Below are 16171 nucleotides of genomic sequence, written 5' to 3'. Positions count from 1 at the left end.
CCCACTGCAGCTGGACAGAGATTGATCCCACTGGACAGTAATTGATCCCACTGTAACTGGACAGAGATTGATCCCACTAGTCAGGGATTGATCCCACTGCAGCTGGACGAGATTGATCCCACTGGACAGGGATTGATCCCACTCCAGCTGGACAACAGGGCCACTGCATGCCGATCCATGAGCTGGCTGAAAGCCAAGACAAGTAACTCAAGGGATAATTAAAAACAGTAAATTCTAAACCTTCCCAAACTGCTCGGCATTTCGTCCTTTTTCAGCTGTTACGGTTCATTTAGATCATTATTCGCTAGAATGAATAAAGCTCTTAAATTTTCAGCTTTAAACCCCTCCAGATTAAGAACTGTATTTTTGTTCATGGTTTAACAGGCAGTTTTAAGATGTGGATTCTAACTTTACGACGCTGAAGGGTGTGGTGTCACTTTCACAGAGTGAGAATTCAGAAGGTGTTGCTGTAAGTTATATATTGTCTGCCACAGACACAGAACTGGAGTATAAATCTTCAAGGGGCTGGAACCTTGAGACACTTAAAATGTGTTTTCTAACATGTGTTCCCGGCAGTGCATAACCAAAGTAAGACTGAAAATAACCTCCTCCACCACCATGAAAACAATGCACAAGAAACATTATGCAAACATATCAACACTAACAGTCTTTATATGTAAAATAGAAGTCCTCCTACTACTAAGAATAAGAATACAAGTAATAATATTGATGCCGCACTAAGTTCTGGGAGTCTGGAACAAGCAGTCCACCCTGTCTCCTTTTATCAACGGCAGGATGAGATTCTGAGATCAATGAGTTACTGATGATGAAAACAAGTGAGGTGGGTCCATGGCCTCTTGTTACTGTAACCTTCCTTCTGTCCTTGTGAATCTTCCTCCCCGCCTGTGTCTGTGCTGTGTAGCGCGGGCAGAATATGAGTGTGAAGTAACTGCACCGGATCCTCACGCAAAAGAAACTGTTTCTCGGGTTTCGCTTGGCAGGTGTGGCTCCAGCTGTCATTCCTGTTTAGGGGACCCCTGAGAGGTGCTTTATTTGAGCAATGGGGTGACAGCTCAGCCTGAGGGTGACTGGAGCTGCAGAGCCAGGCAGTACGGGGTCACTCTCTCGCTCCGGAGTCAGGAGAATATCAGGTCACTCTCCTCAGCTCGGTTCAGTTCATTGTCACATGCACAAGTGACAGGTATGCCCCATACAAAGACATTGAAGGAATCTCCTGGGAGCTGGTCTGCTCACACTGTGCGGCTGAACGATCTCCTCGCCCAGTCCATCAATTTCTCTTTCTTGTGTGTTTTCCAGGGCCGGCATTTTCCTTTATTTAAGACTCAATTATTTCTTAAATTTTCTCTTCCTTCTTTCAATTCTCGTTTTTTCAAAGGCTTTGTTATTAATCCGGAGGCTGGTCTCCACGCGCAGCTTCCAAGCCTTCTTTTGGAGCCCAGTGTTTTTTCATTTAATTATTTTTCAGTACGCCTTTTCGGTTTTCAAAAGAAAATTGTGCGTAGGTTTTTTTTCGCAAGCTGTTTTTGCCGAGTTTATGTCTAAAACCCCGAACCGCTAACGAAGACTTCAAACAAACAGGCCGAGCCCCGATTCTGCAGCAAGGCTGCGCAGACACTGCTGAACACAACGCCTGTAGGCGGGCTGGAACAGCCGCGCTGCTGAAAAGCCAAATTAAAAACAGATAAAAACAGCACACGTGCCCAGCGGCCCTGGGCCACTGCCAGACCCCCGGGAGGGGCTTGCGAGTGTTTGATCTCTCAATCGGAATTCAGGACACCGGTTAGTGAAAAGATCTCGGCGCGCTCTTCACCGCGCAGGAAGAACAGCCCCGTCCTCTCCCTGCGTCTCGAACGGGGAAGGCAAGTGGGGACCCGACACAAGTATTCGGAATCCTCCTGGGCCTCGGCAGTCAATCCAGCAGGCGTCTTCAGAATCAAGAGACCACAAACACAGACCACAGGGCAGGAGCGCAGACTGCAGGGAGCTGCGCTCAAAGCCGAGAGCGGAGCTCGACTCTTTAGCTCGACTCTTTACACTCCTCCAGGCACAGAGGGTGGTGGGGGTGGGGAACAAGCTGCCCAGCCATGTTGTTGAAGCCAACACCTTGGATTCTTTCAAGAAACGGTTGGGCAGAGATCCTTGGATCATTTAACTCCTAACTTCCAACTGAGCAAGACGGGTCCAGTGGTCTCATACTGTAACCTGTCCTCTGTTCTTACGATCTTATGTTAAAATGAAACTCATGTCTATACACTGAGGGTACTGTAGAGCCTGCCACAGCAGACTGGTTTCCGATGTGCCGGGTGTGGCCGCCCTTTACCTCTCTCGCAGTGAGCTCCCTCGCGTCCCATCGGACAGACGCACTTGTACCCGCCCTCGGGCAACACCTGGCACTGGGCGGAGGGGTGGCAGCGGTTCGGCTCACAGGGGTTGTGCGCATCTGCACAGGTGGGACCTGAATGTGACGACAGAAAAAAAAAAGAGAAAGAAATCTAACACAGAACTCCCATAGCTAGAAAAGCACATTCAACAAATCCTAATTCAGAAAGATACGTTCTTCTCTAACCCTTTGAAGACACATAGAGGCTAAAAGCTTTTTTAAGCAAGGCCAGGATTTGCACTTTAAAGCAAATCTTTCTTAAATGGGATTTATCGGAGAGCTATTAAAATGGAAGATTATGATATGAGGGCCGCGTCACGCTTGTGAGACTGGAATATCCCAAGGACATTGATTCCAGTCGCAACCGGAATACATCAGCATCCACAGGCAGCCCCAGGAAGCCAGGAGCTCGAACAAATGTCCTAATAAAATCGCACTGTTCTCTGAAGAACCTTTCGCTGGAGTAAAAATAACTTCCGCATCTCGGAGCCCTTAGCGTGTCCGTCTTCCTCTGCTCTGCACGGCCTGGCCTCGGCGTCACCCTCTGCTGATCATGTCATCTGTAGAAAACTATCGCTGTCTGAGCGAGACAACCAGTTTCTTTCCTGATTATTTTTTTATTTCTCATGCGGAGGAACCGCTTCAACAATGAAGCAGCTGACCCAAGTGCCAGCAGCTCGCAAAGGGAGTGCCCGTCAGCCTGGCAGGTGTGCACCGCGAGTGCCATGCTGGTGCCTCCCAGGAAGGCCAGCCTCGCCCTTTCACGTCCCGGGGGAAATCAGGAGCGCACGAGCGCAGGGCTCAGCCCCGGCTGCAGGGCCAGTCGCACACGCCCGTGTTACTAGTGTGAAGCTCATAATTATCCCTGCGCAGCCGAGCTTGATGAGCAGAGACGTCGCAGAGGCGCACGATGTCTCTCTGAAACAGTCTGCGTAGCGGGATTTATCACAGAAGCTTCTGGAGGCTTTCGCTAAATTGGCGACAGGCGGAGTATGACTAACGTTAACTTGGTGTGAGTCACCCTTCAGAAGAAAGCTTTGCAAATCCTGATTCTGGAAACCAGAAGGAGCTCGGTTATATCAATCTGCGCCCAGACCCAGGAGTCAAGAGCGGCGTGCGTGACGAGCCTCACCTTCAGACGCTAAGCCCATGAATGCCATGGCAGACGCAGAGAGTCTGTCTCCTCCGCGCGCTCCGGGAGCCCGCTGCCCCCTCACGCCCCCCCACCCAGCAGGAGCCCAGCTCCGCCTCAGGATCCAGCATCCCAGAACCGGCACAAACTCCGCAAATACCCGGCACACACCGGCACAATAATAATCATTCCTCACACTTCTATAGCACTTTTCTGGACCCTCCACACTAAGCACTTTACAGGTACCCCCCCACCACCCCCAGTGTTCAGCCCCACCTGCATGATGCTCCAGTCTGCTCCCCACACACCAGCTCTCAGTGGGGAGGAGAGCAGAGTGATGAAGCCAGTTCAGAGAGGGGGGTTATTAGGAGGCTGTGACTGGTGAGGGCCAGAGGGAAATTTGGCCAGGACACAGAGGTTACACCCCTACTCTTCTCGAGAAACGCCCTGGGATTTTTAATGACCACAGAGAGTCAGGACCTCAGTTTTACGTCTCATCTGAAGGACGGCGCCTGTTTACAGTATAGTGTCCCCGTCACTATACTGGGGCATTAGGACCCACACAGACCGCAGGGTGAGCGCCCCCTGCTGGCCCCACTAACACCTCTTCCAGCAGCAACCTTAGTTTTTCCAAGGAGGTCTCCCATCCAGGTACTGGCCAGGCTCACACCTGCTGAGCTTCAGTGGGGCTGCCAGCTGTGAGTTGGAAGGCGATATGGCTGCTGGGACAAACTGCCGCAACACTGGCACAACACGGGCAGAAAACCCAGAACGATCCCGGCACAAACTAGACAGGAACCGGCACAGGCCTGGCACGACCCCGGCTGGCCTCCAGCTCCCACTGCTTGTAGCTTCAGTCCTGGCTGAAGACAGGACCGGAGCACCAGCCTTGCAGCCGGCACTGGGAGCTCACATTCTCATTCCCGAGCATGAGCGTGTGTCAGACCCCAGGCCCCCGCGGCGCCTACCTGAGAAGCCGTGGACGCACTTGCAGTGGAACATCTCGGCCTCCTTCGCCAGGCAGGACGCCCCGTTCCTGCAGGGGTTGGGCAGGCAGGGGTTGTTGCCGCACTCGCCCACGCCGCTGCCGTACAGGACCTCGCCCCCGTTCTCCTGCAGGTTGTACAGCAAGTTGTTGACGTCCAGCGCGCGGACGCAGCCCACCAGGCCGACGGAGGCGGACGTCCTCTCCCTCACGCTGCGGGGGGAACACAGGGGGTCAGCCACGAGAGCCGGGGAGCCCTTCCGGCCCCAGCTGGGGCAAGGGGCTTTATTAAACCAAACAGCCCCCGCCTCTCTCGCAGGGGTGCTAAACTCGCACAGAGATGACAACTGGACAGCTGGATTCCTTCCAGAGCCTGGGTCCCAGAGAGCACCGCCAGGAAGAAGCAGGAGCATTGGGAATCTGGAGCCTCTTAAACCCCTACAGCATCACTAATTAATCCATCCACCCACTTTCTAACTGCTTTATCCAGTCCAGGGTTGCGGGGGAGCCAGAGCTATCCCAGCAAGCAACTGAGAAGTTGCAAGGCAGGGTACACCCTGGACAGGACACCAGTCCATCGCAGGGCTCACAGACACAGACACACACACCAGGGCCCAGGAACCATTTAACCTACCAACCAGGCCTGCAGGAGGAATCTGGGCATCTGGAGCAAACCCACGTGAGCACAGGAAGAACATGCAAACTCCACGCAGATACTGCACCAGGTCCTTAATCGAACCCAGGGCCCCAGTGCTGCGAGGCAACACCACGCCACCCATTTCTAATCAATTAAGCGTTTTAAATCAACACTTCACTGATAACAAGGAGGCCATGAAGGGAACGTTCATGACTTAGCCTGAATTACCAAACTAGTGTGCTGTCTGCAGGCTCGAGGCACACCTGACTTTCCCTGGCCCTGCGGCCCTCTGAGCTCCGTGTCTTCCCACGCCGAACCCCGCGAGCACGTGCGTTTTCCAAGGCCAGCAGCTGCTCATTCAGCACAGTGCAGACTGGACACACGTGGCCTGACGGCCGCAGCTGGAGCCGGCTCTGCTGCGAAGCTCCCGAAGAGCTCTGAAGGAGCTGTCGGTTTGCGGTGTGAGCTTTTCCTTTTCGCAGGGACAGAGTTCCATCACTGAACCTGGCGTGTCTGGGTGTTACTCTGCTGCCCTGCTGCCCCTTCGCCAGCCCGCCCCGCCCACTGCAGCCCGACACGCAGGGCGTGGCCCGGCTCTTACTCCGCCAGGAGCTCCTCCGGGACGCCCCCGATGAAGAGGTCGGTGTCCAGGTTCAGGCCGTCGGTGCCCGGCGGGCTCTCCCCGGTGACGTGTGGCTCGCTGTCCACGCTGAGCATGGCGCTGCGCCGGTTCCGCGTCACGACCACCTGGTGCCACTTGCCCAGCTCGACCCGCACCCTGCTGGTGAGCACGCCGGTGCCGGAGCCGGTGTTGAACCTGTGGTGGCGTCCGAGACAAAACCATTTCAACGAAATAACAGAAGAGCCGGGTGAGTGGCCCAACGGCCCATTTTCCGCCCCGGAGACCCACTCGTCTCCGGAACACAAGTCAGGCCTCGAGCGACAGGGGACCATCTGGCCTGTCCGGTAGCCAGGATCTCATCCAGCTGCTTCCTGAAAGAAACCAGGCTTCCACTCTCCCACAACTCTTTTAAGAAACGGAACGGAAGATCTTTATATGCTTCTAGAAGCGGTAACGCCTCTGCCTCTTCTGTCCAGCATGACGCCGTCTTTGCTCAGCAGCTCCTCCCCTGGTGCACGGCTGGGTGAGATGTTCATGTGCACACCGGTACGCCCTCACGGCTCTGGCTCCAGCTCACGGGGGAGCCCACGGGTGGACAAAGTCTCCCTCGCGCACTGACCTGAGCTCCACGAAGCCGGACACGAGGGCGAGGGAGACGAAGTCCTTCCTGCCGTTCTGCCCGTTGAAGAGAAGCAGCCCGTTGAGCTCGGAGGCCCGGAACTCCATGGCGATGCGCATGGTGTGGTAGGCCTTCATGGTGGTGAACGCCAGGTAGGACTTGCCCCCGAAGGAGGGGATGTAGTATCTGATGACTTGAAGGGCGAGAAAGAGAGAGTTTGCGTGACTTCCCCTGCACACACGGCGAGCCCCACGGCCCACAAGCACCCGGCAGCGTGCGACCCGAGCTCTCCTGCCTCGTGTCTGCTGATCGTGACTGGCTGCTTGCAGTCCTCACCGCTGCACGCGCTTGCACACCTGGGGATCTGTATCGCATGCATTCACGAGAAGCCGAGGAAGACTACTGGAGCCTTCATCTCTGCTGCAGTTTCACATGGCTTCGCCGGAGCCTTTGAAGTCCCACTGCAGAGAAAGCTGTTATGATTAATGCTCCCCATTTTCTATAATAAGCCTGATTAATGAAGAGTTTTCTGCATTAGGTAAGTGCTCAGCTAGAGGAAAACATGTCTCATTGAGCCAGCACTTAGGAGGCCTTGAGTCAATGGTGCTACACACAAGTCACTTCCACCAACAGGCAGCAATTACCACTCTGCTGTAGATGGGGGAGGCAACACGAGAAGCCTCGCTCACTAATGGGCAAAACAACCTCACAGCACCACACAGAACTGGACGTGTTATTCCTGTTATCTTGATCTTCTTCGTTCTCCAGCTTTTCCCAAGGCTGGAGATGTGTCAGAAATCCCCACCACCTGACCTGCACAGTCCAATTAAAAGCCAATTAGCCAATCCGACCAACAGGAAAAAGCCCGAGCCCTTCAACCGCAGAGCTGTTCGCTGTGTGGTGATTGTACAGTGTGAAACCTTCTGCAGCGGAATGAGGCATCCAGGGCTGTGTTTCAGATAAAGACAGATCTCTTCAATTTAGCTGGTTTAGGGACAAGGAAGCAAATATTGAACAATCTTTTTCAGCGCAGGCCAAGCCTGTGGAGAGCGTACGGCTGTCGTTCTAAGTCCCGGTTCTGTCTCGGGTGACTTCCCGGGTGAAAGGAGGGACTAACTGGCTGTTTTTGCTCGGGGTTCCTCGAGCTCCCCCGGCGACGCCCACCTTTCTCGCACACCGCTCCTCCGCGGCCGGCGGGGCAGATGCAGGTGAAGTCTCTCCCGTCTTCTTCACAGGTGCCGCCGTGGCGACAGGGGTGGGACTCACACGGCCTGGGGGGCTTCTTAGGCTGGGGCACCAGCCTGGCTCTCACAGGGGGGGTAGTGAGTGGCGGGGAGGTGGAGGAGGGGATCGGGGGCGTCGTCGTGGTGGGGTGGTGGCGGGCAGTGGCCGGCGCGGCCGTGGTGGTCCGCCTGTTGCTGTAGGTCCGTCGGGTAGTGGCCCGGGACGTGGTGCTCGGCCTCCTCGTCGTCACGGAGGCGGTCGGCAGGGGGGTGGTGGTGGTTGGCATGGTAACAGTTGCCGTGGTGGTGGCGGTTGTGGTGAAGAAAGGCAGGGACACCAAACCTGGAGGGCAAAGCATCAGATTTACAGCAGGGGGCAGCCAGGAGTGTCCATCCAGCCACTGAGCTGAGGAACGTGCTGGGAGGTTTATTAACCCTCTGTGCTTCTGTCATACAGGTACACTGCTGTTGCACTGCCACGCCCCTTCAGCCCCCGTTAATGACTGCCTCTCATTAACATCGCTAATATTCTGCAGATAGTACAGAATGCATACTACTGGAGAACTGCAGTCTTCTTCCTGGCTGTCTCAGGCAGGATGCATGCAACTAGCCAGGAGCTCTAACTGTGCAATGAAGACAAACGTAAAGACAAAAGAGACAGAGCTTTACCGAAATTATTGAATCTGATGTTGTCCTTCTCCGGCTTCTTCACCGATATAGCTTTAGTCTTGGAGGCCTTCAGCTGCGTGAGAAGGGCGTTCTCAACGTCTTCCACAGTGTACTGGGTGTCTGGGAAAACAAGCGAACAGATGATAAACCAAGCGCTTGAGACTTGCACCCTGCTGCTGTCTGGGGCTGGGACATCCTTGAGCAGTGACTCCTCTGCGGGCTCCTCACAGGTCTGCAGGCAGGAAGGACAGATGGGACTCTGAAGGACGGCTCTTTAAAATGAGCTCCCTGTTCATGAAAGAGAGTCACTTTCTCCCCAATCAAATTCAGAGACAGTGCTTGATATGACCCGAGGAAGCTGAGCTCTTTTATACCTCCGCAGATGGGAAGATTATTAGCCATCAAGGACTGCTTTTACAACGGGCTTTTGCAAAACATTAAATGGCACCTATTAAGGCAAATGCTGTAACGAATTTAATGCATTTTTTAGAATCGCTCTGAAAATCTTTATGGCGCAATTGGAGATGAATGTCGGAGGGTGCACACACGAAAGTGTTAGCAAAACCAATTCCTTCTCTTTTTTTCCATGGAGGCGTAATAAAACTCACAAACTAGAACAACTGCAGCTCCCAGTGCGGACACAACAAGAGCCAGAGAGCCATCGAATGAGACAGCCCAGCTCGGCTCTTTTTAACTCTTTTTGTGCATGTTGCAACAGCTCAGTTCTCCCTCTGAGAGCTGGGTCAGGGGCCCGCGCCAGCAGCCTGCCGCCGTGAAAGAGGCACTGGCACGCCAGATCAAAACCGCAGGCTGGAGCTGCGGACCGGGCACCAGGAGCGCCCCAGACGACGGCCGACAGCTCACCGGGATCGAAGTGGGCCTCCACGAAGGCCAGGATGGAGCTGCTGGGAGCCAGGCTTCTCACTCGGACGCTCTTGAAGTCCTTCTGCACGTCTGACTTCCGGAACAGCTCGTTCAGCTGGAGAGGAAGAGTTGGGAAAAGAGGGTCAGCCATCTGCCATGAAAGACGGAGTAAGATTAATCCATGAGCCCCGCAATGACTGAATGGATCGATGTACTTCTGTAGGACTTGGTAAATGTAAAAAGAATGTGCATTTCACGCTTCAAGGTGATATGGGTGCTTTTCCCGCATGCAACACGAGCCTGAGCCATTTCAAATATGTGTGCATTCACTTTTCCCTTTCCCAGAAAACCCTCCTCTCCATCAGGGAATGTTTTCCTGGATGTAGCAGGAGTGTCCCCCCCCTGGCTGATTCAGTCTCAAGTCGCGCTGCTGACTGGCCGATGGACAGCCCGCAGCTCGTCGTCGTGACCAGCAGGGGGAGTGTGTGCACCTCGCAGGGGTAAAGACTCAGGGCCTGTGTGCTGGATTCCCTGTGCGGGGGGGTGTCTCCATCCAATTCCCCCCTCGCAGCAGAGAGCAGGCTCTCACTGCCACGCTTGACCCTCTGTTCTCCAGGCCTCTTTCCACAGAAACAGGCCCGATATACCTGGGTCTTACAGCCCTTGGCCGTGCTCCACAGGGCCCCCTGCTGGGGGAGTGGGTGAAGTGGTGAGGGTGCTTGTCACACCAGGAGAGACAACCCCACTCGAACTGCCCTCTGCAAGGTTAGGTCACGCAAGAGAGAGAGAGAGAAAAGGGGCTGAGACCAGCCTGGATGATGGTGATGTTTCCTTTCAGTCCAGCGGGCACACAGAACCGAAGGCAGAGGAAGCTGGAGAGGAGTGGGGCTGGTTTAAGCCGGCTATCTCTCGGCGCAGAGGGCTTTGCAGCAGGATTAGTGCGCAGGGCTGTCAGGCTGAGCTTGCCTTCATTCACACAGCACTGGAGGCACAGACACCCGCACATGCTGTGATTTGAAAGTCTAATTTTTTGCGAAAGCTTCCCTTTTTATACTCTTTTAATTCAAACATGTACTGGGGGGAGAAACAGCCTCCTAAACAACAGTTCAGCCCACTGAGAGAGGCTGCCGCTGCACGCTCAATAGAAAGGTTAGTCTAGTATCCATGCAGAAAAATCTCCGCAGAACAATAAACCTTCACATCTTCACAGCTCTTTGTGCAGTCCGGTATTGTGATTTTTCAATTAATCGATATTTCTCCACTGAGTCATAGTGTTTTCCGCCGCATTTCCAGACAAATAAGTGCCTCATGACAAAAGGCGCATGTAGGCAAATACAACTAAAACAGAAAGCTGCCAGTTTATGTGTTAGATTTCCACTTTAACACGAGGTTTTACAAGAAACAAACGTTTCAACGTCTTTTTTGCCACCTTTCCCATCAGCCAGGGCGTCTGCCTGTGTGAACGCAGTGCTGTCCACAGGAGTCACATGGACACGCAGCCCCCCGCCAGCCCTCCATCCCATCCCAATTAGACTGGCCAAATTTCCCCTTGGCCTTTACCAGTCATGGCCTCCTAATAATCCCCCTCTCTGAACTGGCTTCATCGCTCTGCTCTCCTCCCCACTGAGAGCTGGTGTGTGGTGAGCAGACTGGTGCACTATGACTGCTGTCACATCACCCAGGTGGGGCTGCACACTGGGGGTGGTGGACGGGATCCCCATTACCTGTCAGGTGCTTTGAGTGGAGTGTCCAGAAAAGCGCTAGGCAAGTGTAATCAATCATGATTATTAATTATTATTATCATCCCTGCTGCCGAGGGGTGGGCGCAGCGGGCACGGGGACCCAGGGCGGGACTGGCCCCTTTGCCCTGTAATGTCTTTCAGCTCGCAGCTGCGTTTCACAAGCGCGGGGGCGTCCCCAGACGTGGCGGGGAGAGGGGCTCACCGCGGACTCGATGCTCCTCGCCGTCTCTCCGAAGAGCTCCGACTTGGGGTCGTCCATCTCTGGCGTGTAGAACACCTCCTGACCTTCGACCTCTTCCAGGTGCAGGAACCCGCTGAACTTCATGGTGGCTGCGAGGAGACCAGAGAGGCGGGACAGAGTCACGGCCTGCGACCGGGCCGCAGGGCCACGCCGCCGGCTGACAGGAGCTAAGCCCGGTTGGTTGGTAGTGCCAGTCTAGAGGTTAGTGAGATGGACCAGAGGTGGCGTTAGTGCTTTCTCGCTCATGTGGGGTGAAGCAACGTCACGTGAGGGTGGAGGTGAGTGACGTCTGTTGTCATGACATGAGGGCTTGGAGTTACCCTGACGAGTGTCCCAGTTTTCCGATAAGTTGGAAGGAGCAGAGGGAACTAAGCAGAGAGAAACACATTAGAGACAACACTGGCACACACACACACAAGACTGTAAGTTGAGCATGCAAAAAAATACAGAATCGGAGAGGATTTTGATTTTTAAAACGTTCTCCACCTTGGGGGGGGGTCTCATTAATTCACATCGCCCGTGACACTGCTACCGCACCCCAGAGCTCAGCCCCAAACTGCAGCCTGTCACCCTCATTTATTCACAGCTCGTTAGGGCCTGATGGGAGACTGCGAGGACGAAGGCGCAGCAGAGCCCAATGACTAGTTTCATGTGGCCTGCAATCAGAGGAGCAAATTGCCTGAATCAATCACAACCAAAGTCTCGTCTTTGTCTGGAAGCGTCAGCGTGATTATCTCTGAAGATATGGGTAATTGTTTCCCAAACTGCAGGCTGGTTGACTGACAGCAGCTCTTTAAATTGCACGACAAGATGTTTTGTGTTTTTTTTTTGCACATCCAGCATCCAACTGAATACAGTTTTTTTAAGAAAAAAGCGCAGAGGATAAAGGGAGAGAGACATGAACAAGCCGGTGGCGAGACTGAAGCCAGGCGGAGATCAGCTGGGAGAGGCGTAGGGCGTCTGACAAAGTGCAAGGAGCCGCAGCCTGTGTTTCGCCTGATCCACACATTTCAGCTCCCTTCTTCAACAAGCGCAGAAGACACGGAGCTGCTGATGTCGGTTCAGTCTGTCACCGTCAACAAAGAGACACTGATGGGACACTTCCCAAAATAAGAGAAAAAACAAAAACGTGCTGGGCCTCTGTCAGTGCAGACGAAGGCCAGTAGATGGAAACCCCATCGCTCCTCTGTGACTCTGACAGTTCTCTCGCGCTCCGATGTCGAGAACTGGGCGTGGGGACAGGTAGGAAGAAGAGAGTGTCTGAAGCCGCCTTGCTCACGGCTCGGGAATGTGTCAGACTGCAGCTCGGGATCCGGAATCCCAGTGCAGCAGCGGCATCGATCCGCTTGGGACAGGCAACCCTGTAACTGTGCCCCGTTCAGAGGGGAGGTCAGAGCCGGCAGCGGGAGAACACAGCACAGCAACAACGCAAGACCGAGTGGAGGACCCGAGCAGGAAAGATCCGTTTGTGCGGAGGAACAGAACCGCAGGGCACAGACACAGCCAGCCCGATCCCTTCCTAACGACATGACACGGCATCGAGCTGGGCTGGGCAGCACTGGGGGGGAGGGGCAGTTCCCACACACTTACTCGGGCAGTTGGTGCCCTCGGAGTCGCTGGCCGCGGTCCTGCTGTCCGGGCAGCAGCCGAAGGGGGCGTTGTCGCAGGAGGAGCGGTCCTCGGGTGCTGGCAGGGCAGTCGTGGTCTCCGCGGGCTCTGGCAGGGGGACACAGAGGGTTAGCACACCCGCGGATCCGCTACGCAGGCCCGGGATCGGGCTCTGGCAGAACCCTCGGGAGATCATCAGGAGGAAAACAACACGACACGCGACACAGGCAGCCAGTCTTTATGGTCCCAGAGCAGTGAGAGATTAAACGGCTATCCATATTTTAAAACACAGAAGCATTACTTGTGAATTATTTCCTATATATCTTCAAGATCTTTGACTCATGGGCTAGCCGTCATCAGCTGACAAATGCTCGTTACTGAGGCTGGTTGGTAGATTTTACAACTTTAAAAAACTCAGACACAGCTGGTGCTGCTAAGCAGTAAATTTTTTGTTTGTTATGGTTCTTCCAGGATGCTGATTTACGATGCGCCAGGGATTAAAACCGATAATAAAAAACACCACAGACAACACTGAACAAGCCCCGAGCGCATCTGAGAGGCTCTTCAAGGACTCCCTGACCATGAGTCGAGTGAAAGTGCAGGATGTGGAAAATTACTTCGGCGAGAAGCAGAGCTCGCTGCTGCGCCTCTGCGACCTCGCAGCCAGAGTTACGAGCGGACCAGCGCCCGCATCTGTCAGGCTGCAGGGAGGATAGCGCTCTTGGGGAAGTCACAGAACAGACAAGGAAACCCTGCCACGCAGGCACAGTACCCCTGGGGAACATCAGGAGGAGAGAGCACTGTGCACCCCGCTCCTTCCGGGACACGGCCAAAGACAGGGTGAGGGGGTACAGAACAAAGCTGGACAGCTCGGGATGAGGATGAAAAGGCATCAACAGAGGGGGTGTCTCTTATCGGGTCTGGTTATGCAATGATGATTCAGATTAATACTGTTGATCTCTCGACTTTGCAAAGAGGTCACCTAACGATAATAATAATATAAAAATAACAACCGCTTCACAGTCTCAGCTCAGAAGGCTGCTGTTTAGCAACGTCTCCCCCTATTTTTTCTGCCCTAGAGGGTGCAGCTTGCTGGTCTCGTCACCTCAGGGGCTCTCCAGTTGGGCAGAAGTGACCCAGGAGTCAGCAGAGACACACGGCGCCCCGAGCTGGCAGACCTGGGACCCCCCTGATGCCCCCGTCTCTTTCACAGGCCCGCTACAGCCCTCCGGGTGTGGAGCACTGCGCGCCGGTCGTGCTCCAGCCACCCGGAGAAAGCGACGAGCTGCCTCTCGGACCGCGCCCCTTGCCCCCCCGCCCCCGCGCTCACCGACGGGCTCGTCCCCGCTGGCGTCCGGCGCCGTGCTGCCCTCGGCCTCGTCATCGCCGCTGGGCTCCCCGCTGCCCGAGTCCTCGAACGGCAGGGCCGGCGCGGGGGGCGGGGTGGTGCTGGGCGGCGGGAGGGGCGTGGTGGCGGCCCCCTGGCCCACGGCGGGCGCGTCCGTGGGCAGCGGCGCGGGCGGCAGGGCCTCCAGCAGCGACGGCTCCTCCGGGGCGGGCGTGGTGGTCTTGCCCCGGCCCCGGGTGGCGGGCGTGGGGGCCAGGGTGGGGCGGGCGGCCTGCGCGGGGGTTACGATGGTTTCTGGAGGAAGCGGGAGGGAACGACAGGTAAACAAAGATGGAGAAGCGTTCACACAGAATACAAACCACGGGACAGACCCACACTCTGCCCCACTGCTCCAGGAGCAGTCCACCCTCGGGGCAGGAGGCACAGGCCCTCGCCCGCCGGGCCCATGTGGGCGACGTGTGGGTGACGACGTGCTGCCGCGAGCCCTGCAGCTCAGGGAATCACACGGTGCTCGCTCAAATCCCATTCCGCCTCCTTTCAATTCTATTCATCCTCATCTTTGACTTGTGCTGGGTTTACATTTAATTGCTCAGTAATTGTCTCATGTTTGATCAGCAATTACCGTGCAAAGCGCGCGACGCATGACCTTTTATTAAATAAACCCCAGATCCCGCGCGGCGCTGGGCTTACAACCAGGAGCTTAGCTGCCGAGCGACAATGACGCCTCGGTGAGGGGATTAATTTCTTTTTCTCCTTGGTTACACTTGTCAATCACAGCCCTCTCTCTGGGAGGGCATCACTGGAAAAGCAGGTATTTCCACTGTAGGCACCGAGCTGAGCGATAATTTGTGGTCAGAGAGACAGCGTGGAAGGCAGCTTAAATTGGGTTTAAATGCTCGGTTTGATTTCCAACCAGTAGTATTGTAAAAACTTTCCCTTGCTTCTACCCTGGACTTAACTCTACAAGCTGTTCATTAAAATAGCTTTCTGCATCTCCAATGGTGACGCGAATACCAGAGTCCGGACTGATGGTAATGTCCAAACAAGGGCACTTCGTGTGCAGGTGTGCAGGTGACAGGTCTCCCCGCACGAAACCTCACTCCGCGTGACGGCGTGAGCCTGGCACTGTCCTGGCACGAGTGCCGTGCCCTGCGGCGATGGGACTGTGGCCGAGCCAGGGCGCTCTCTCTGCGCTGACCGCTCACCTCCAGCTGCAGGATTGGGCGAACCAGTGGGTAGTAATGAATAACGGGAATAACAGCAGTACTCCCGGGCCACGCCAGGCAGCCACGGAGCAGGACGGAGTGCCAGCCCATCCACTGCCCTCCTCTGCTGGGATTACAGTCACTCACGCTACTACCCCACTGTACTGAAGCTTCTGGTGCTGCTCTGCCATCCTGCAGCCCTGCTGCTGTGGTCACCTCTGCTGCTTTTGCTCATGTTTTAACTACAATCACTGCTGCTGCAAGTGTTCCTATTGCTAATAGCACCATATTCTCTTGAGCAGGGGTCCACCACCAGAGAGGGCCAGAAGGTTTCTGGGTTTCTTCCCACCTGAGTCCTTAATTCATTGAAAAATTGGAGAGTGCAATGAAACCTTTCCTTTCCCCTGGGAAGCTGGAGGTCTAGAGAGACCTGTAACCCTGTGGGACAGTGGCCCCTGAGCGCCGGAGTTGTGCCCCCCTGTGACAGAGGATGGCGGCGGGTCCGAGCCTGATCCAGCAGGATCTCCTGCAGTCTACCACACAGCGTGAACATGTGCACAGTGATCACGGTGGTAACAGTGATAACAGGAAACTGCTGTGCAGAAGGGTGTTGTTCTCTTCATTTCTTAGGTGACACATTGACGCTCCACAGCACCAGAGAGTCAGATGCTCATCTCTCCTCACTCCTGCCTGCAGTTAAACACCAAAGCTCCTTTCCCAATGCTCTACACCGAGCGATGGACTGCACAGACACGTGGTTCACCCCTGCCAGGGGGCCAAGCTCAGAGATGCCCGAGGAGCTATTGTAACTCACCCACAATCCATTCCAGGAGGAGGGGATTTGAATGAAAGGCTGGCAGCACTCAGGGAATTAC

The 16171-nt window shown here is 55.0% G+C and overlaps 1 protein-coding gene across 8 annotated transcripts in view; it reads right to left on the bottom strand.

The window, feature by feature from the left end:
* The window catches only part of agrn (agrin), a 170550-nt gene that overhangs the window by 17423 nt on the left and 136956 nt on the right, over positions 1-16171 (bottom strand). For all 8 annotated transcript variants that reach the window (XM_088938370.1, XM_088938371.1, XM_088938378.1 and 5 more), the window contains 10 exons: positions 14074-14385; positions 12726-12851; positions 11097-11224; positions 9153-9267; positions 8289-8408; positions 7561-7962; positions 6397-6589; positions 5757-5972; positions 4502-4731; positions 2342-2476 (listed from right to left, as the gene is read on the bottom strand). In XM_088938370.1, the coding sequence (XP_088794496.1) occupies positions 2342-2476; positions 4502-4731; positions 5757-5972; positions 6397-6589; positions 7561-7962; positions 8289-8408; positions 9153-9267; positions 11097-11224; positions 12726-12851; positions 14074-14385 (1977 nt within the window). The remainder of the gene's footprint in view (positions 1-2341; positions 2477-4501; positions 4732-5756; positions 5973-6396; positions 6590-7560; positions 7963-8288; positions 8409-9152; positions 9268-11096; positions 11225-12725; positions 12852-14073; positions 14386-16171) is intronic.

Source organism: Atractosteus spatula, chromosome 20 (assembly GCF_055471065.1).
Source record: "Atractosteus spatula isolate fAtrSpa1 chromosome 20, fAtrSpa1.hap1, whole genome shotgun sequence".
NCBI classification, from domain to species: Eukaryota; Metazoa; Chordata; class Actinopteri; order Semionotiformes; family Lepisosteidae; genus Atractosteus; species Atractosteus spatula.
The sequence above is the reverse complement of the archived record's forward strand: the minus strand, read 5'-3'. Positions and strand labels throughout refer to the sequence as shown.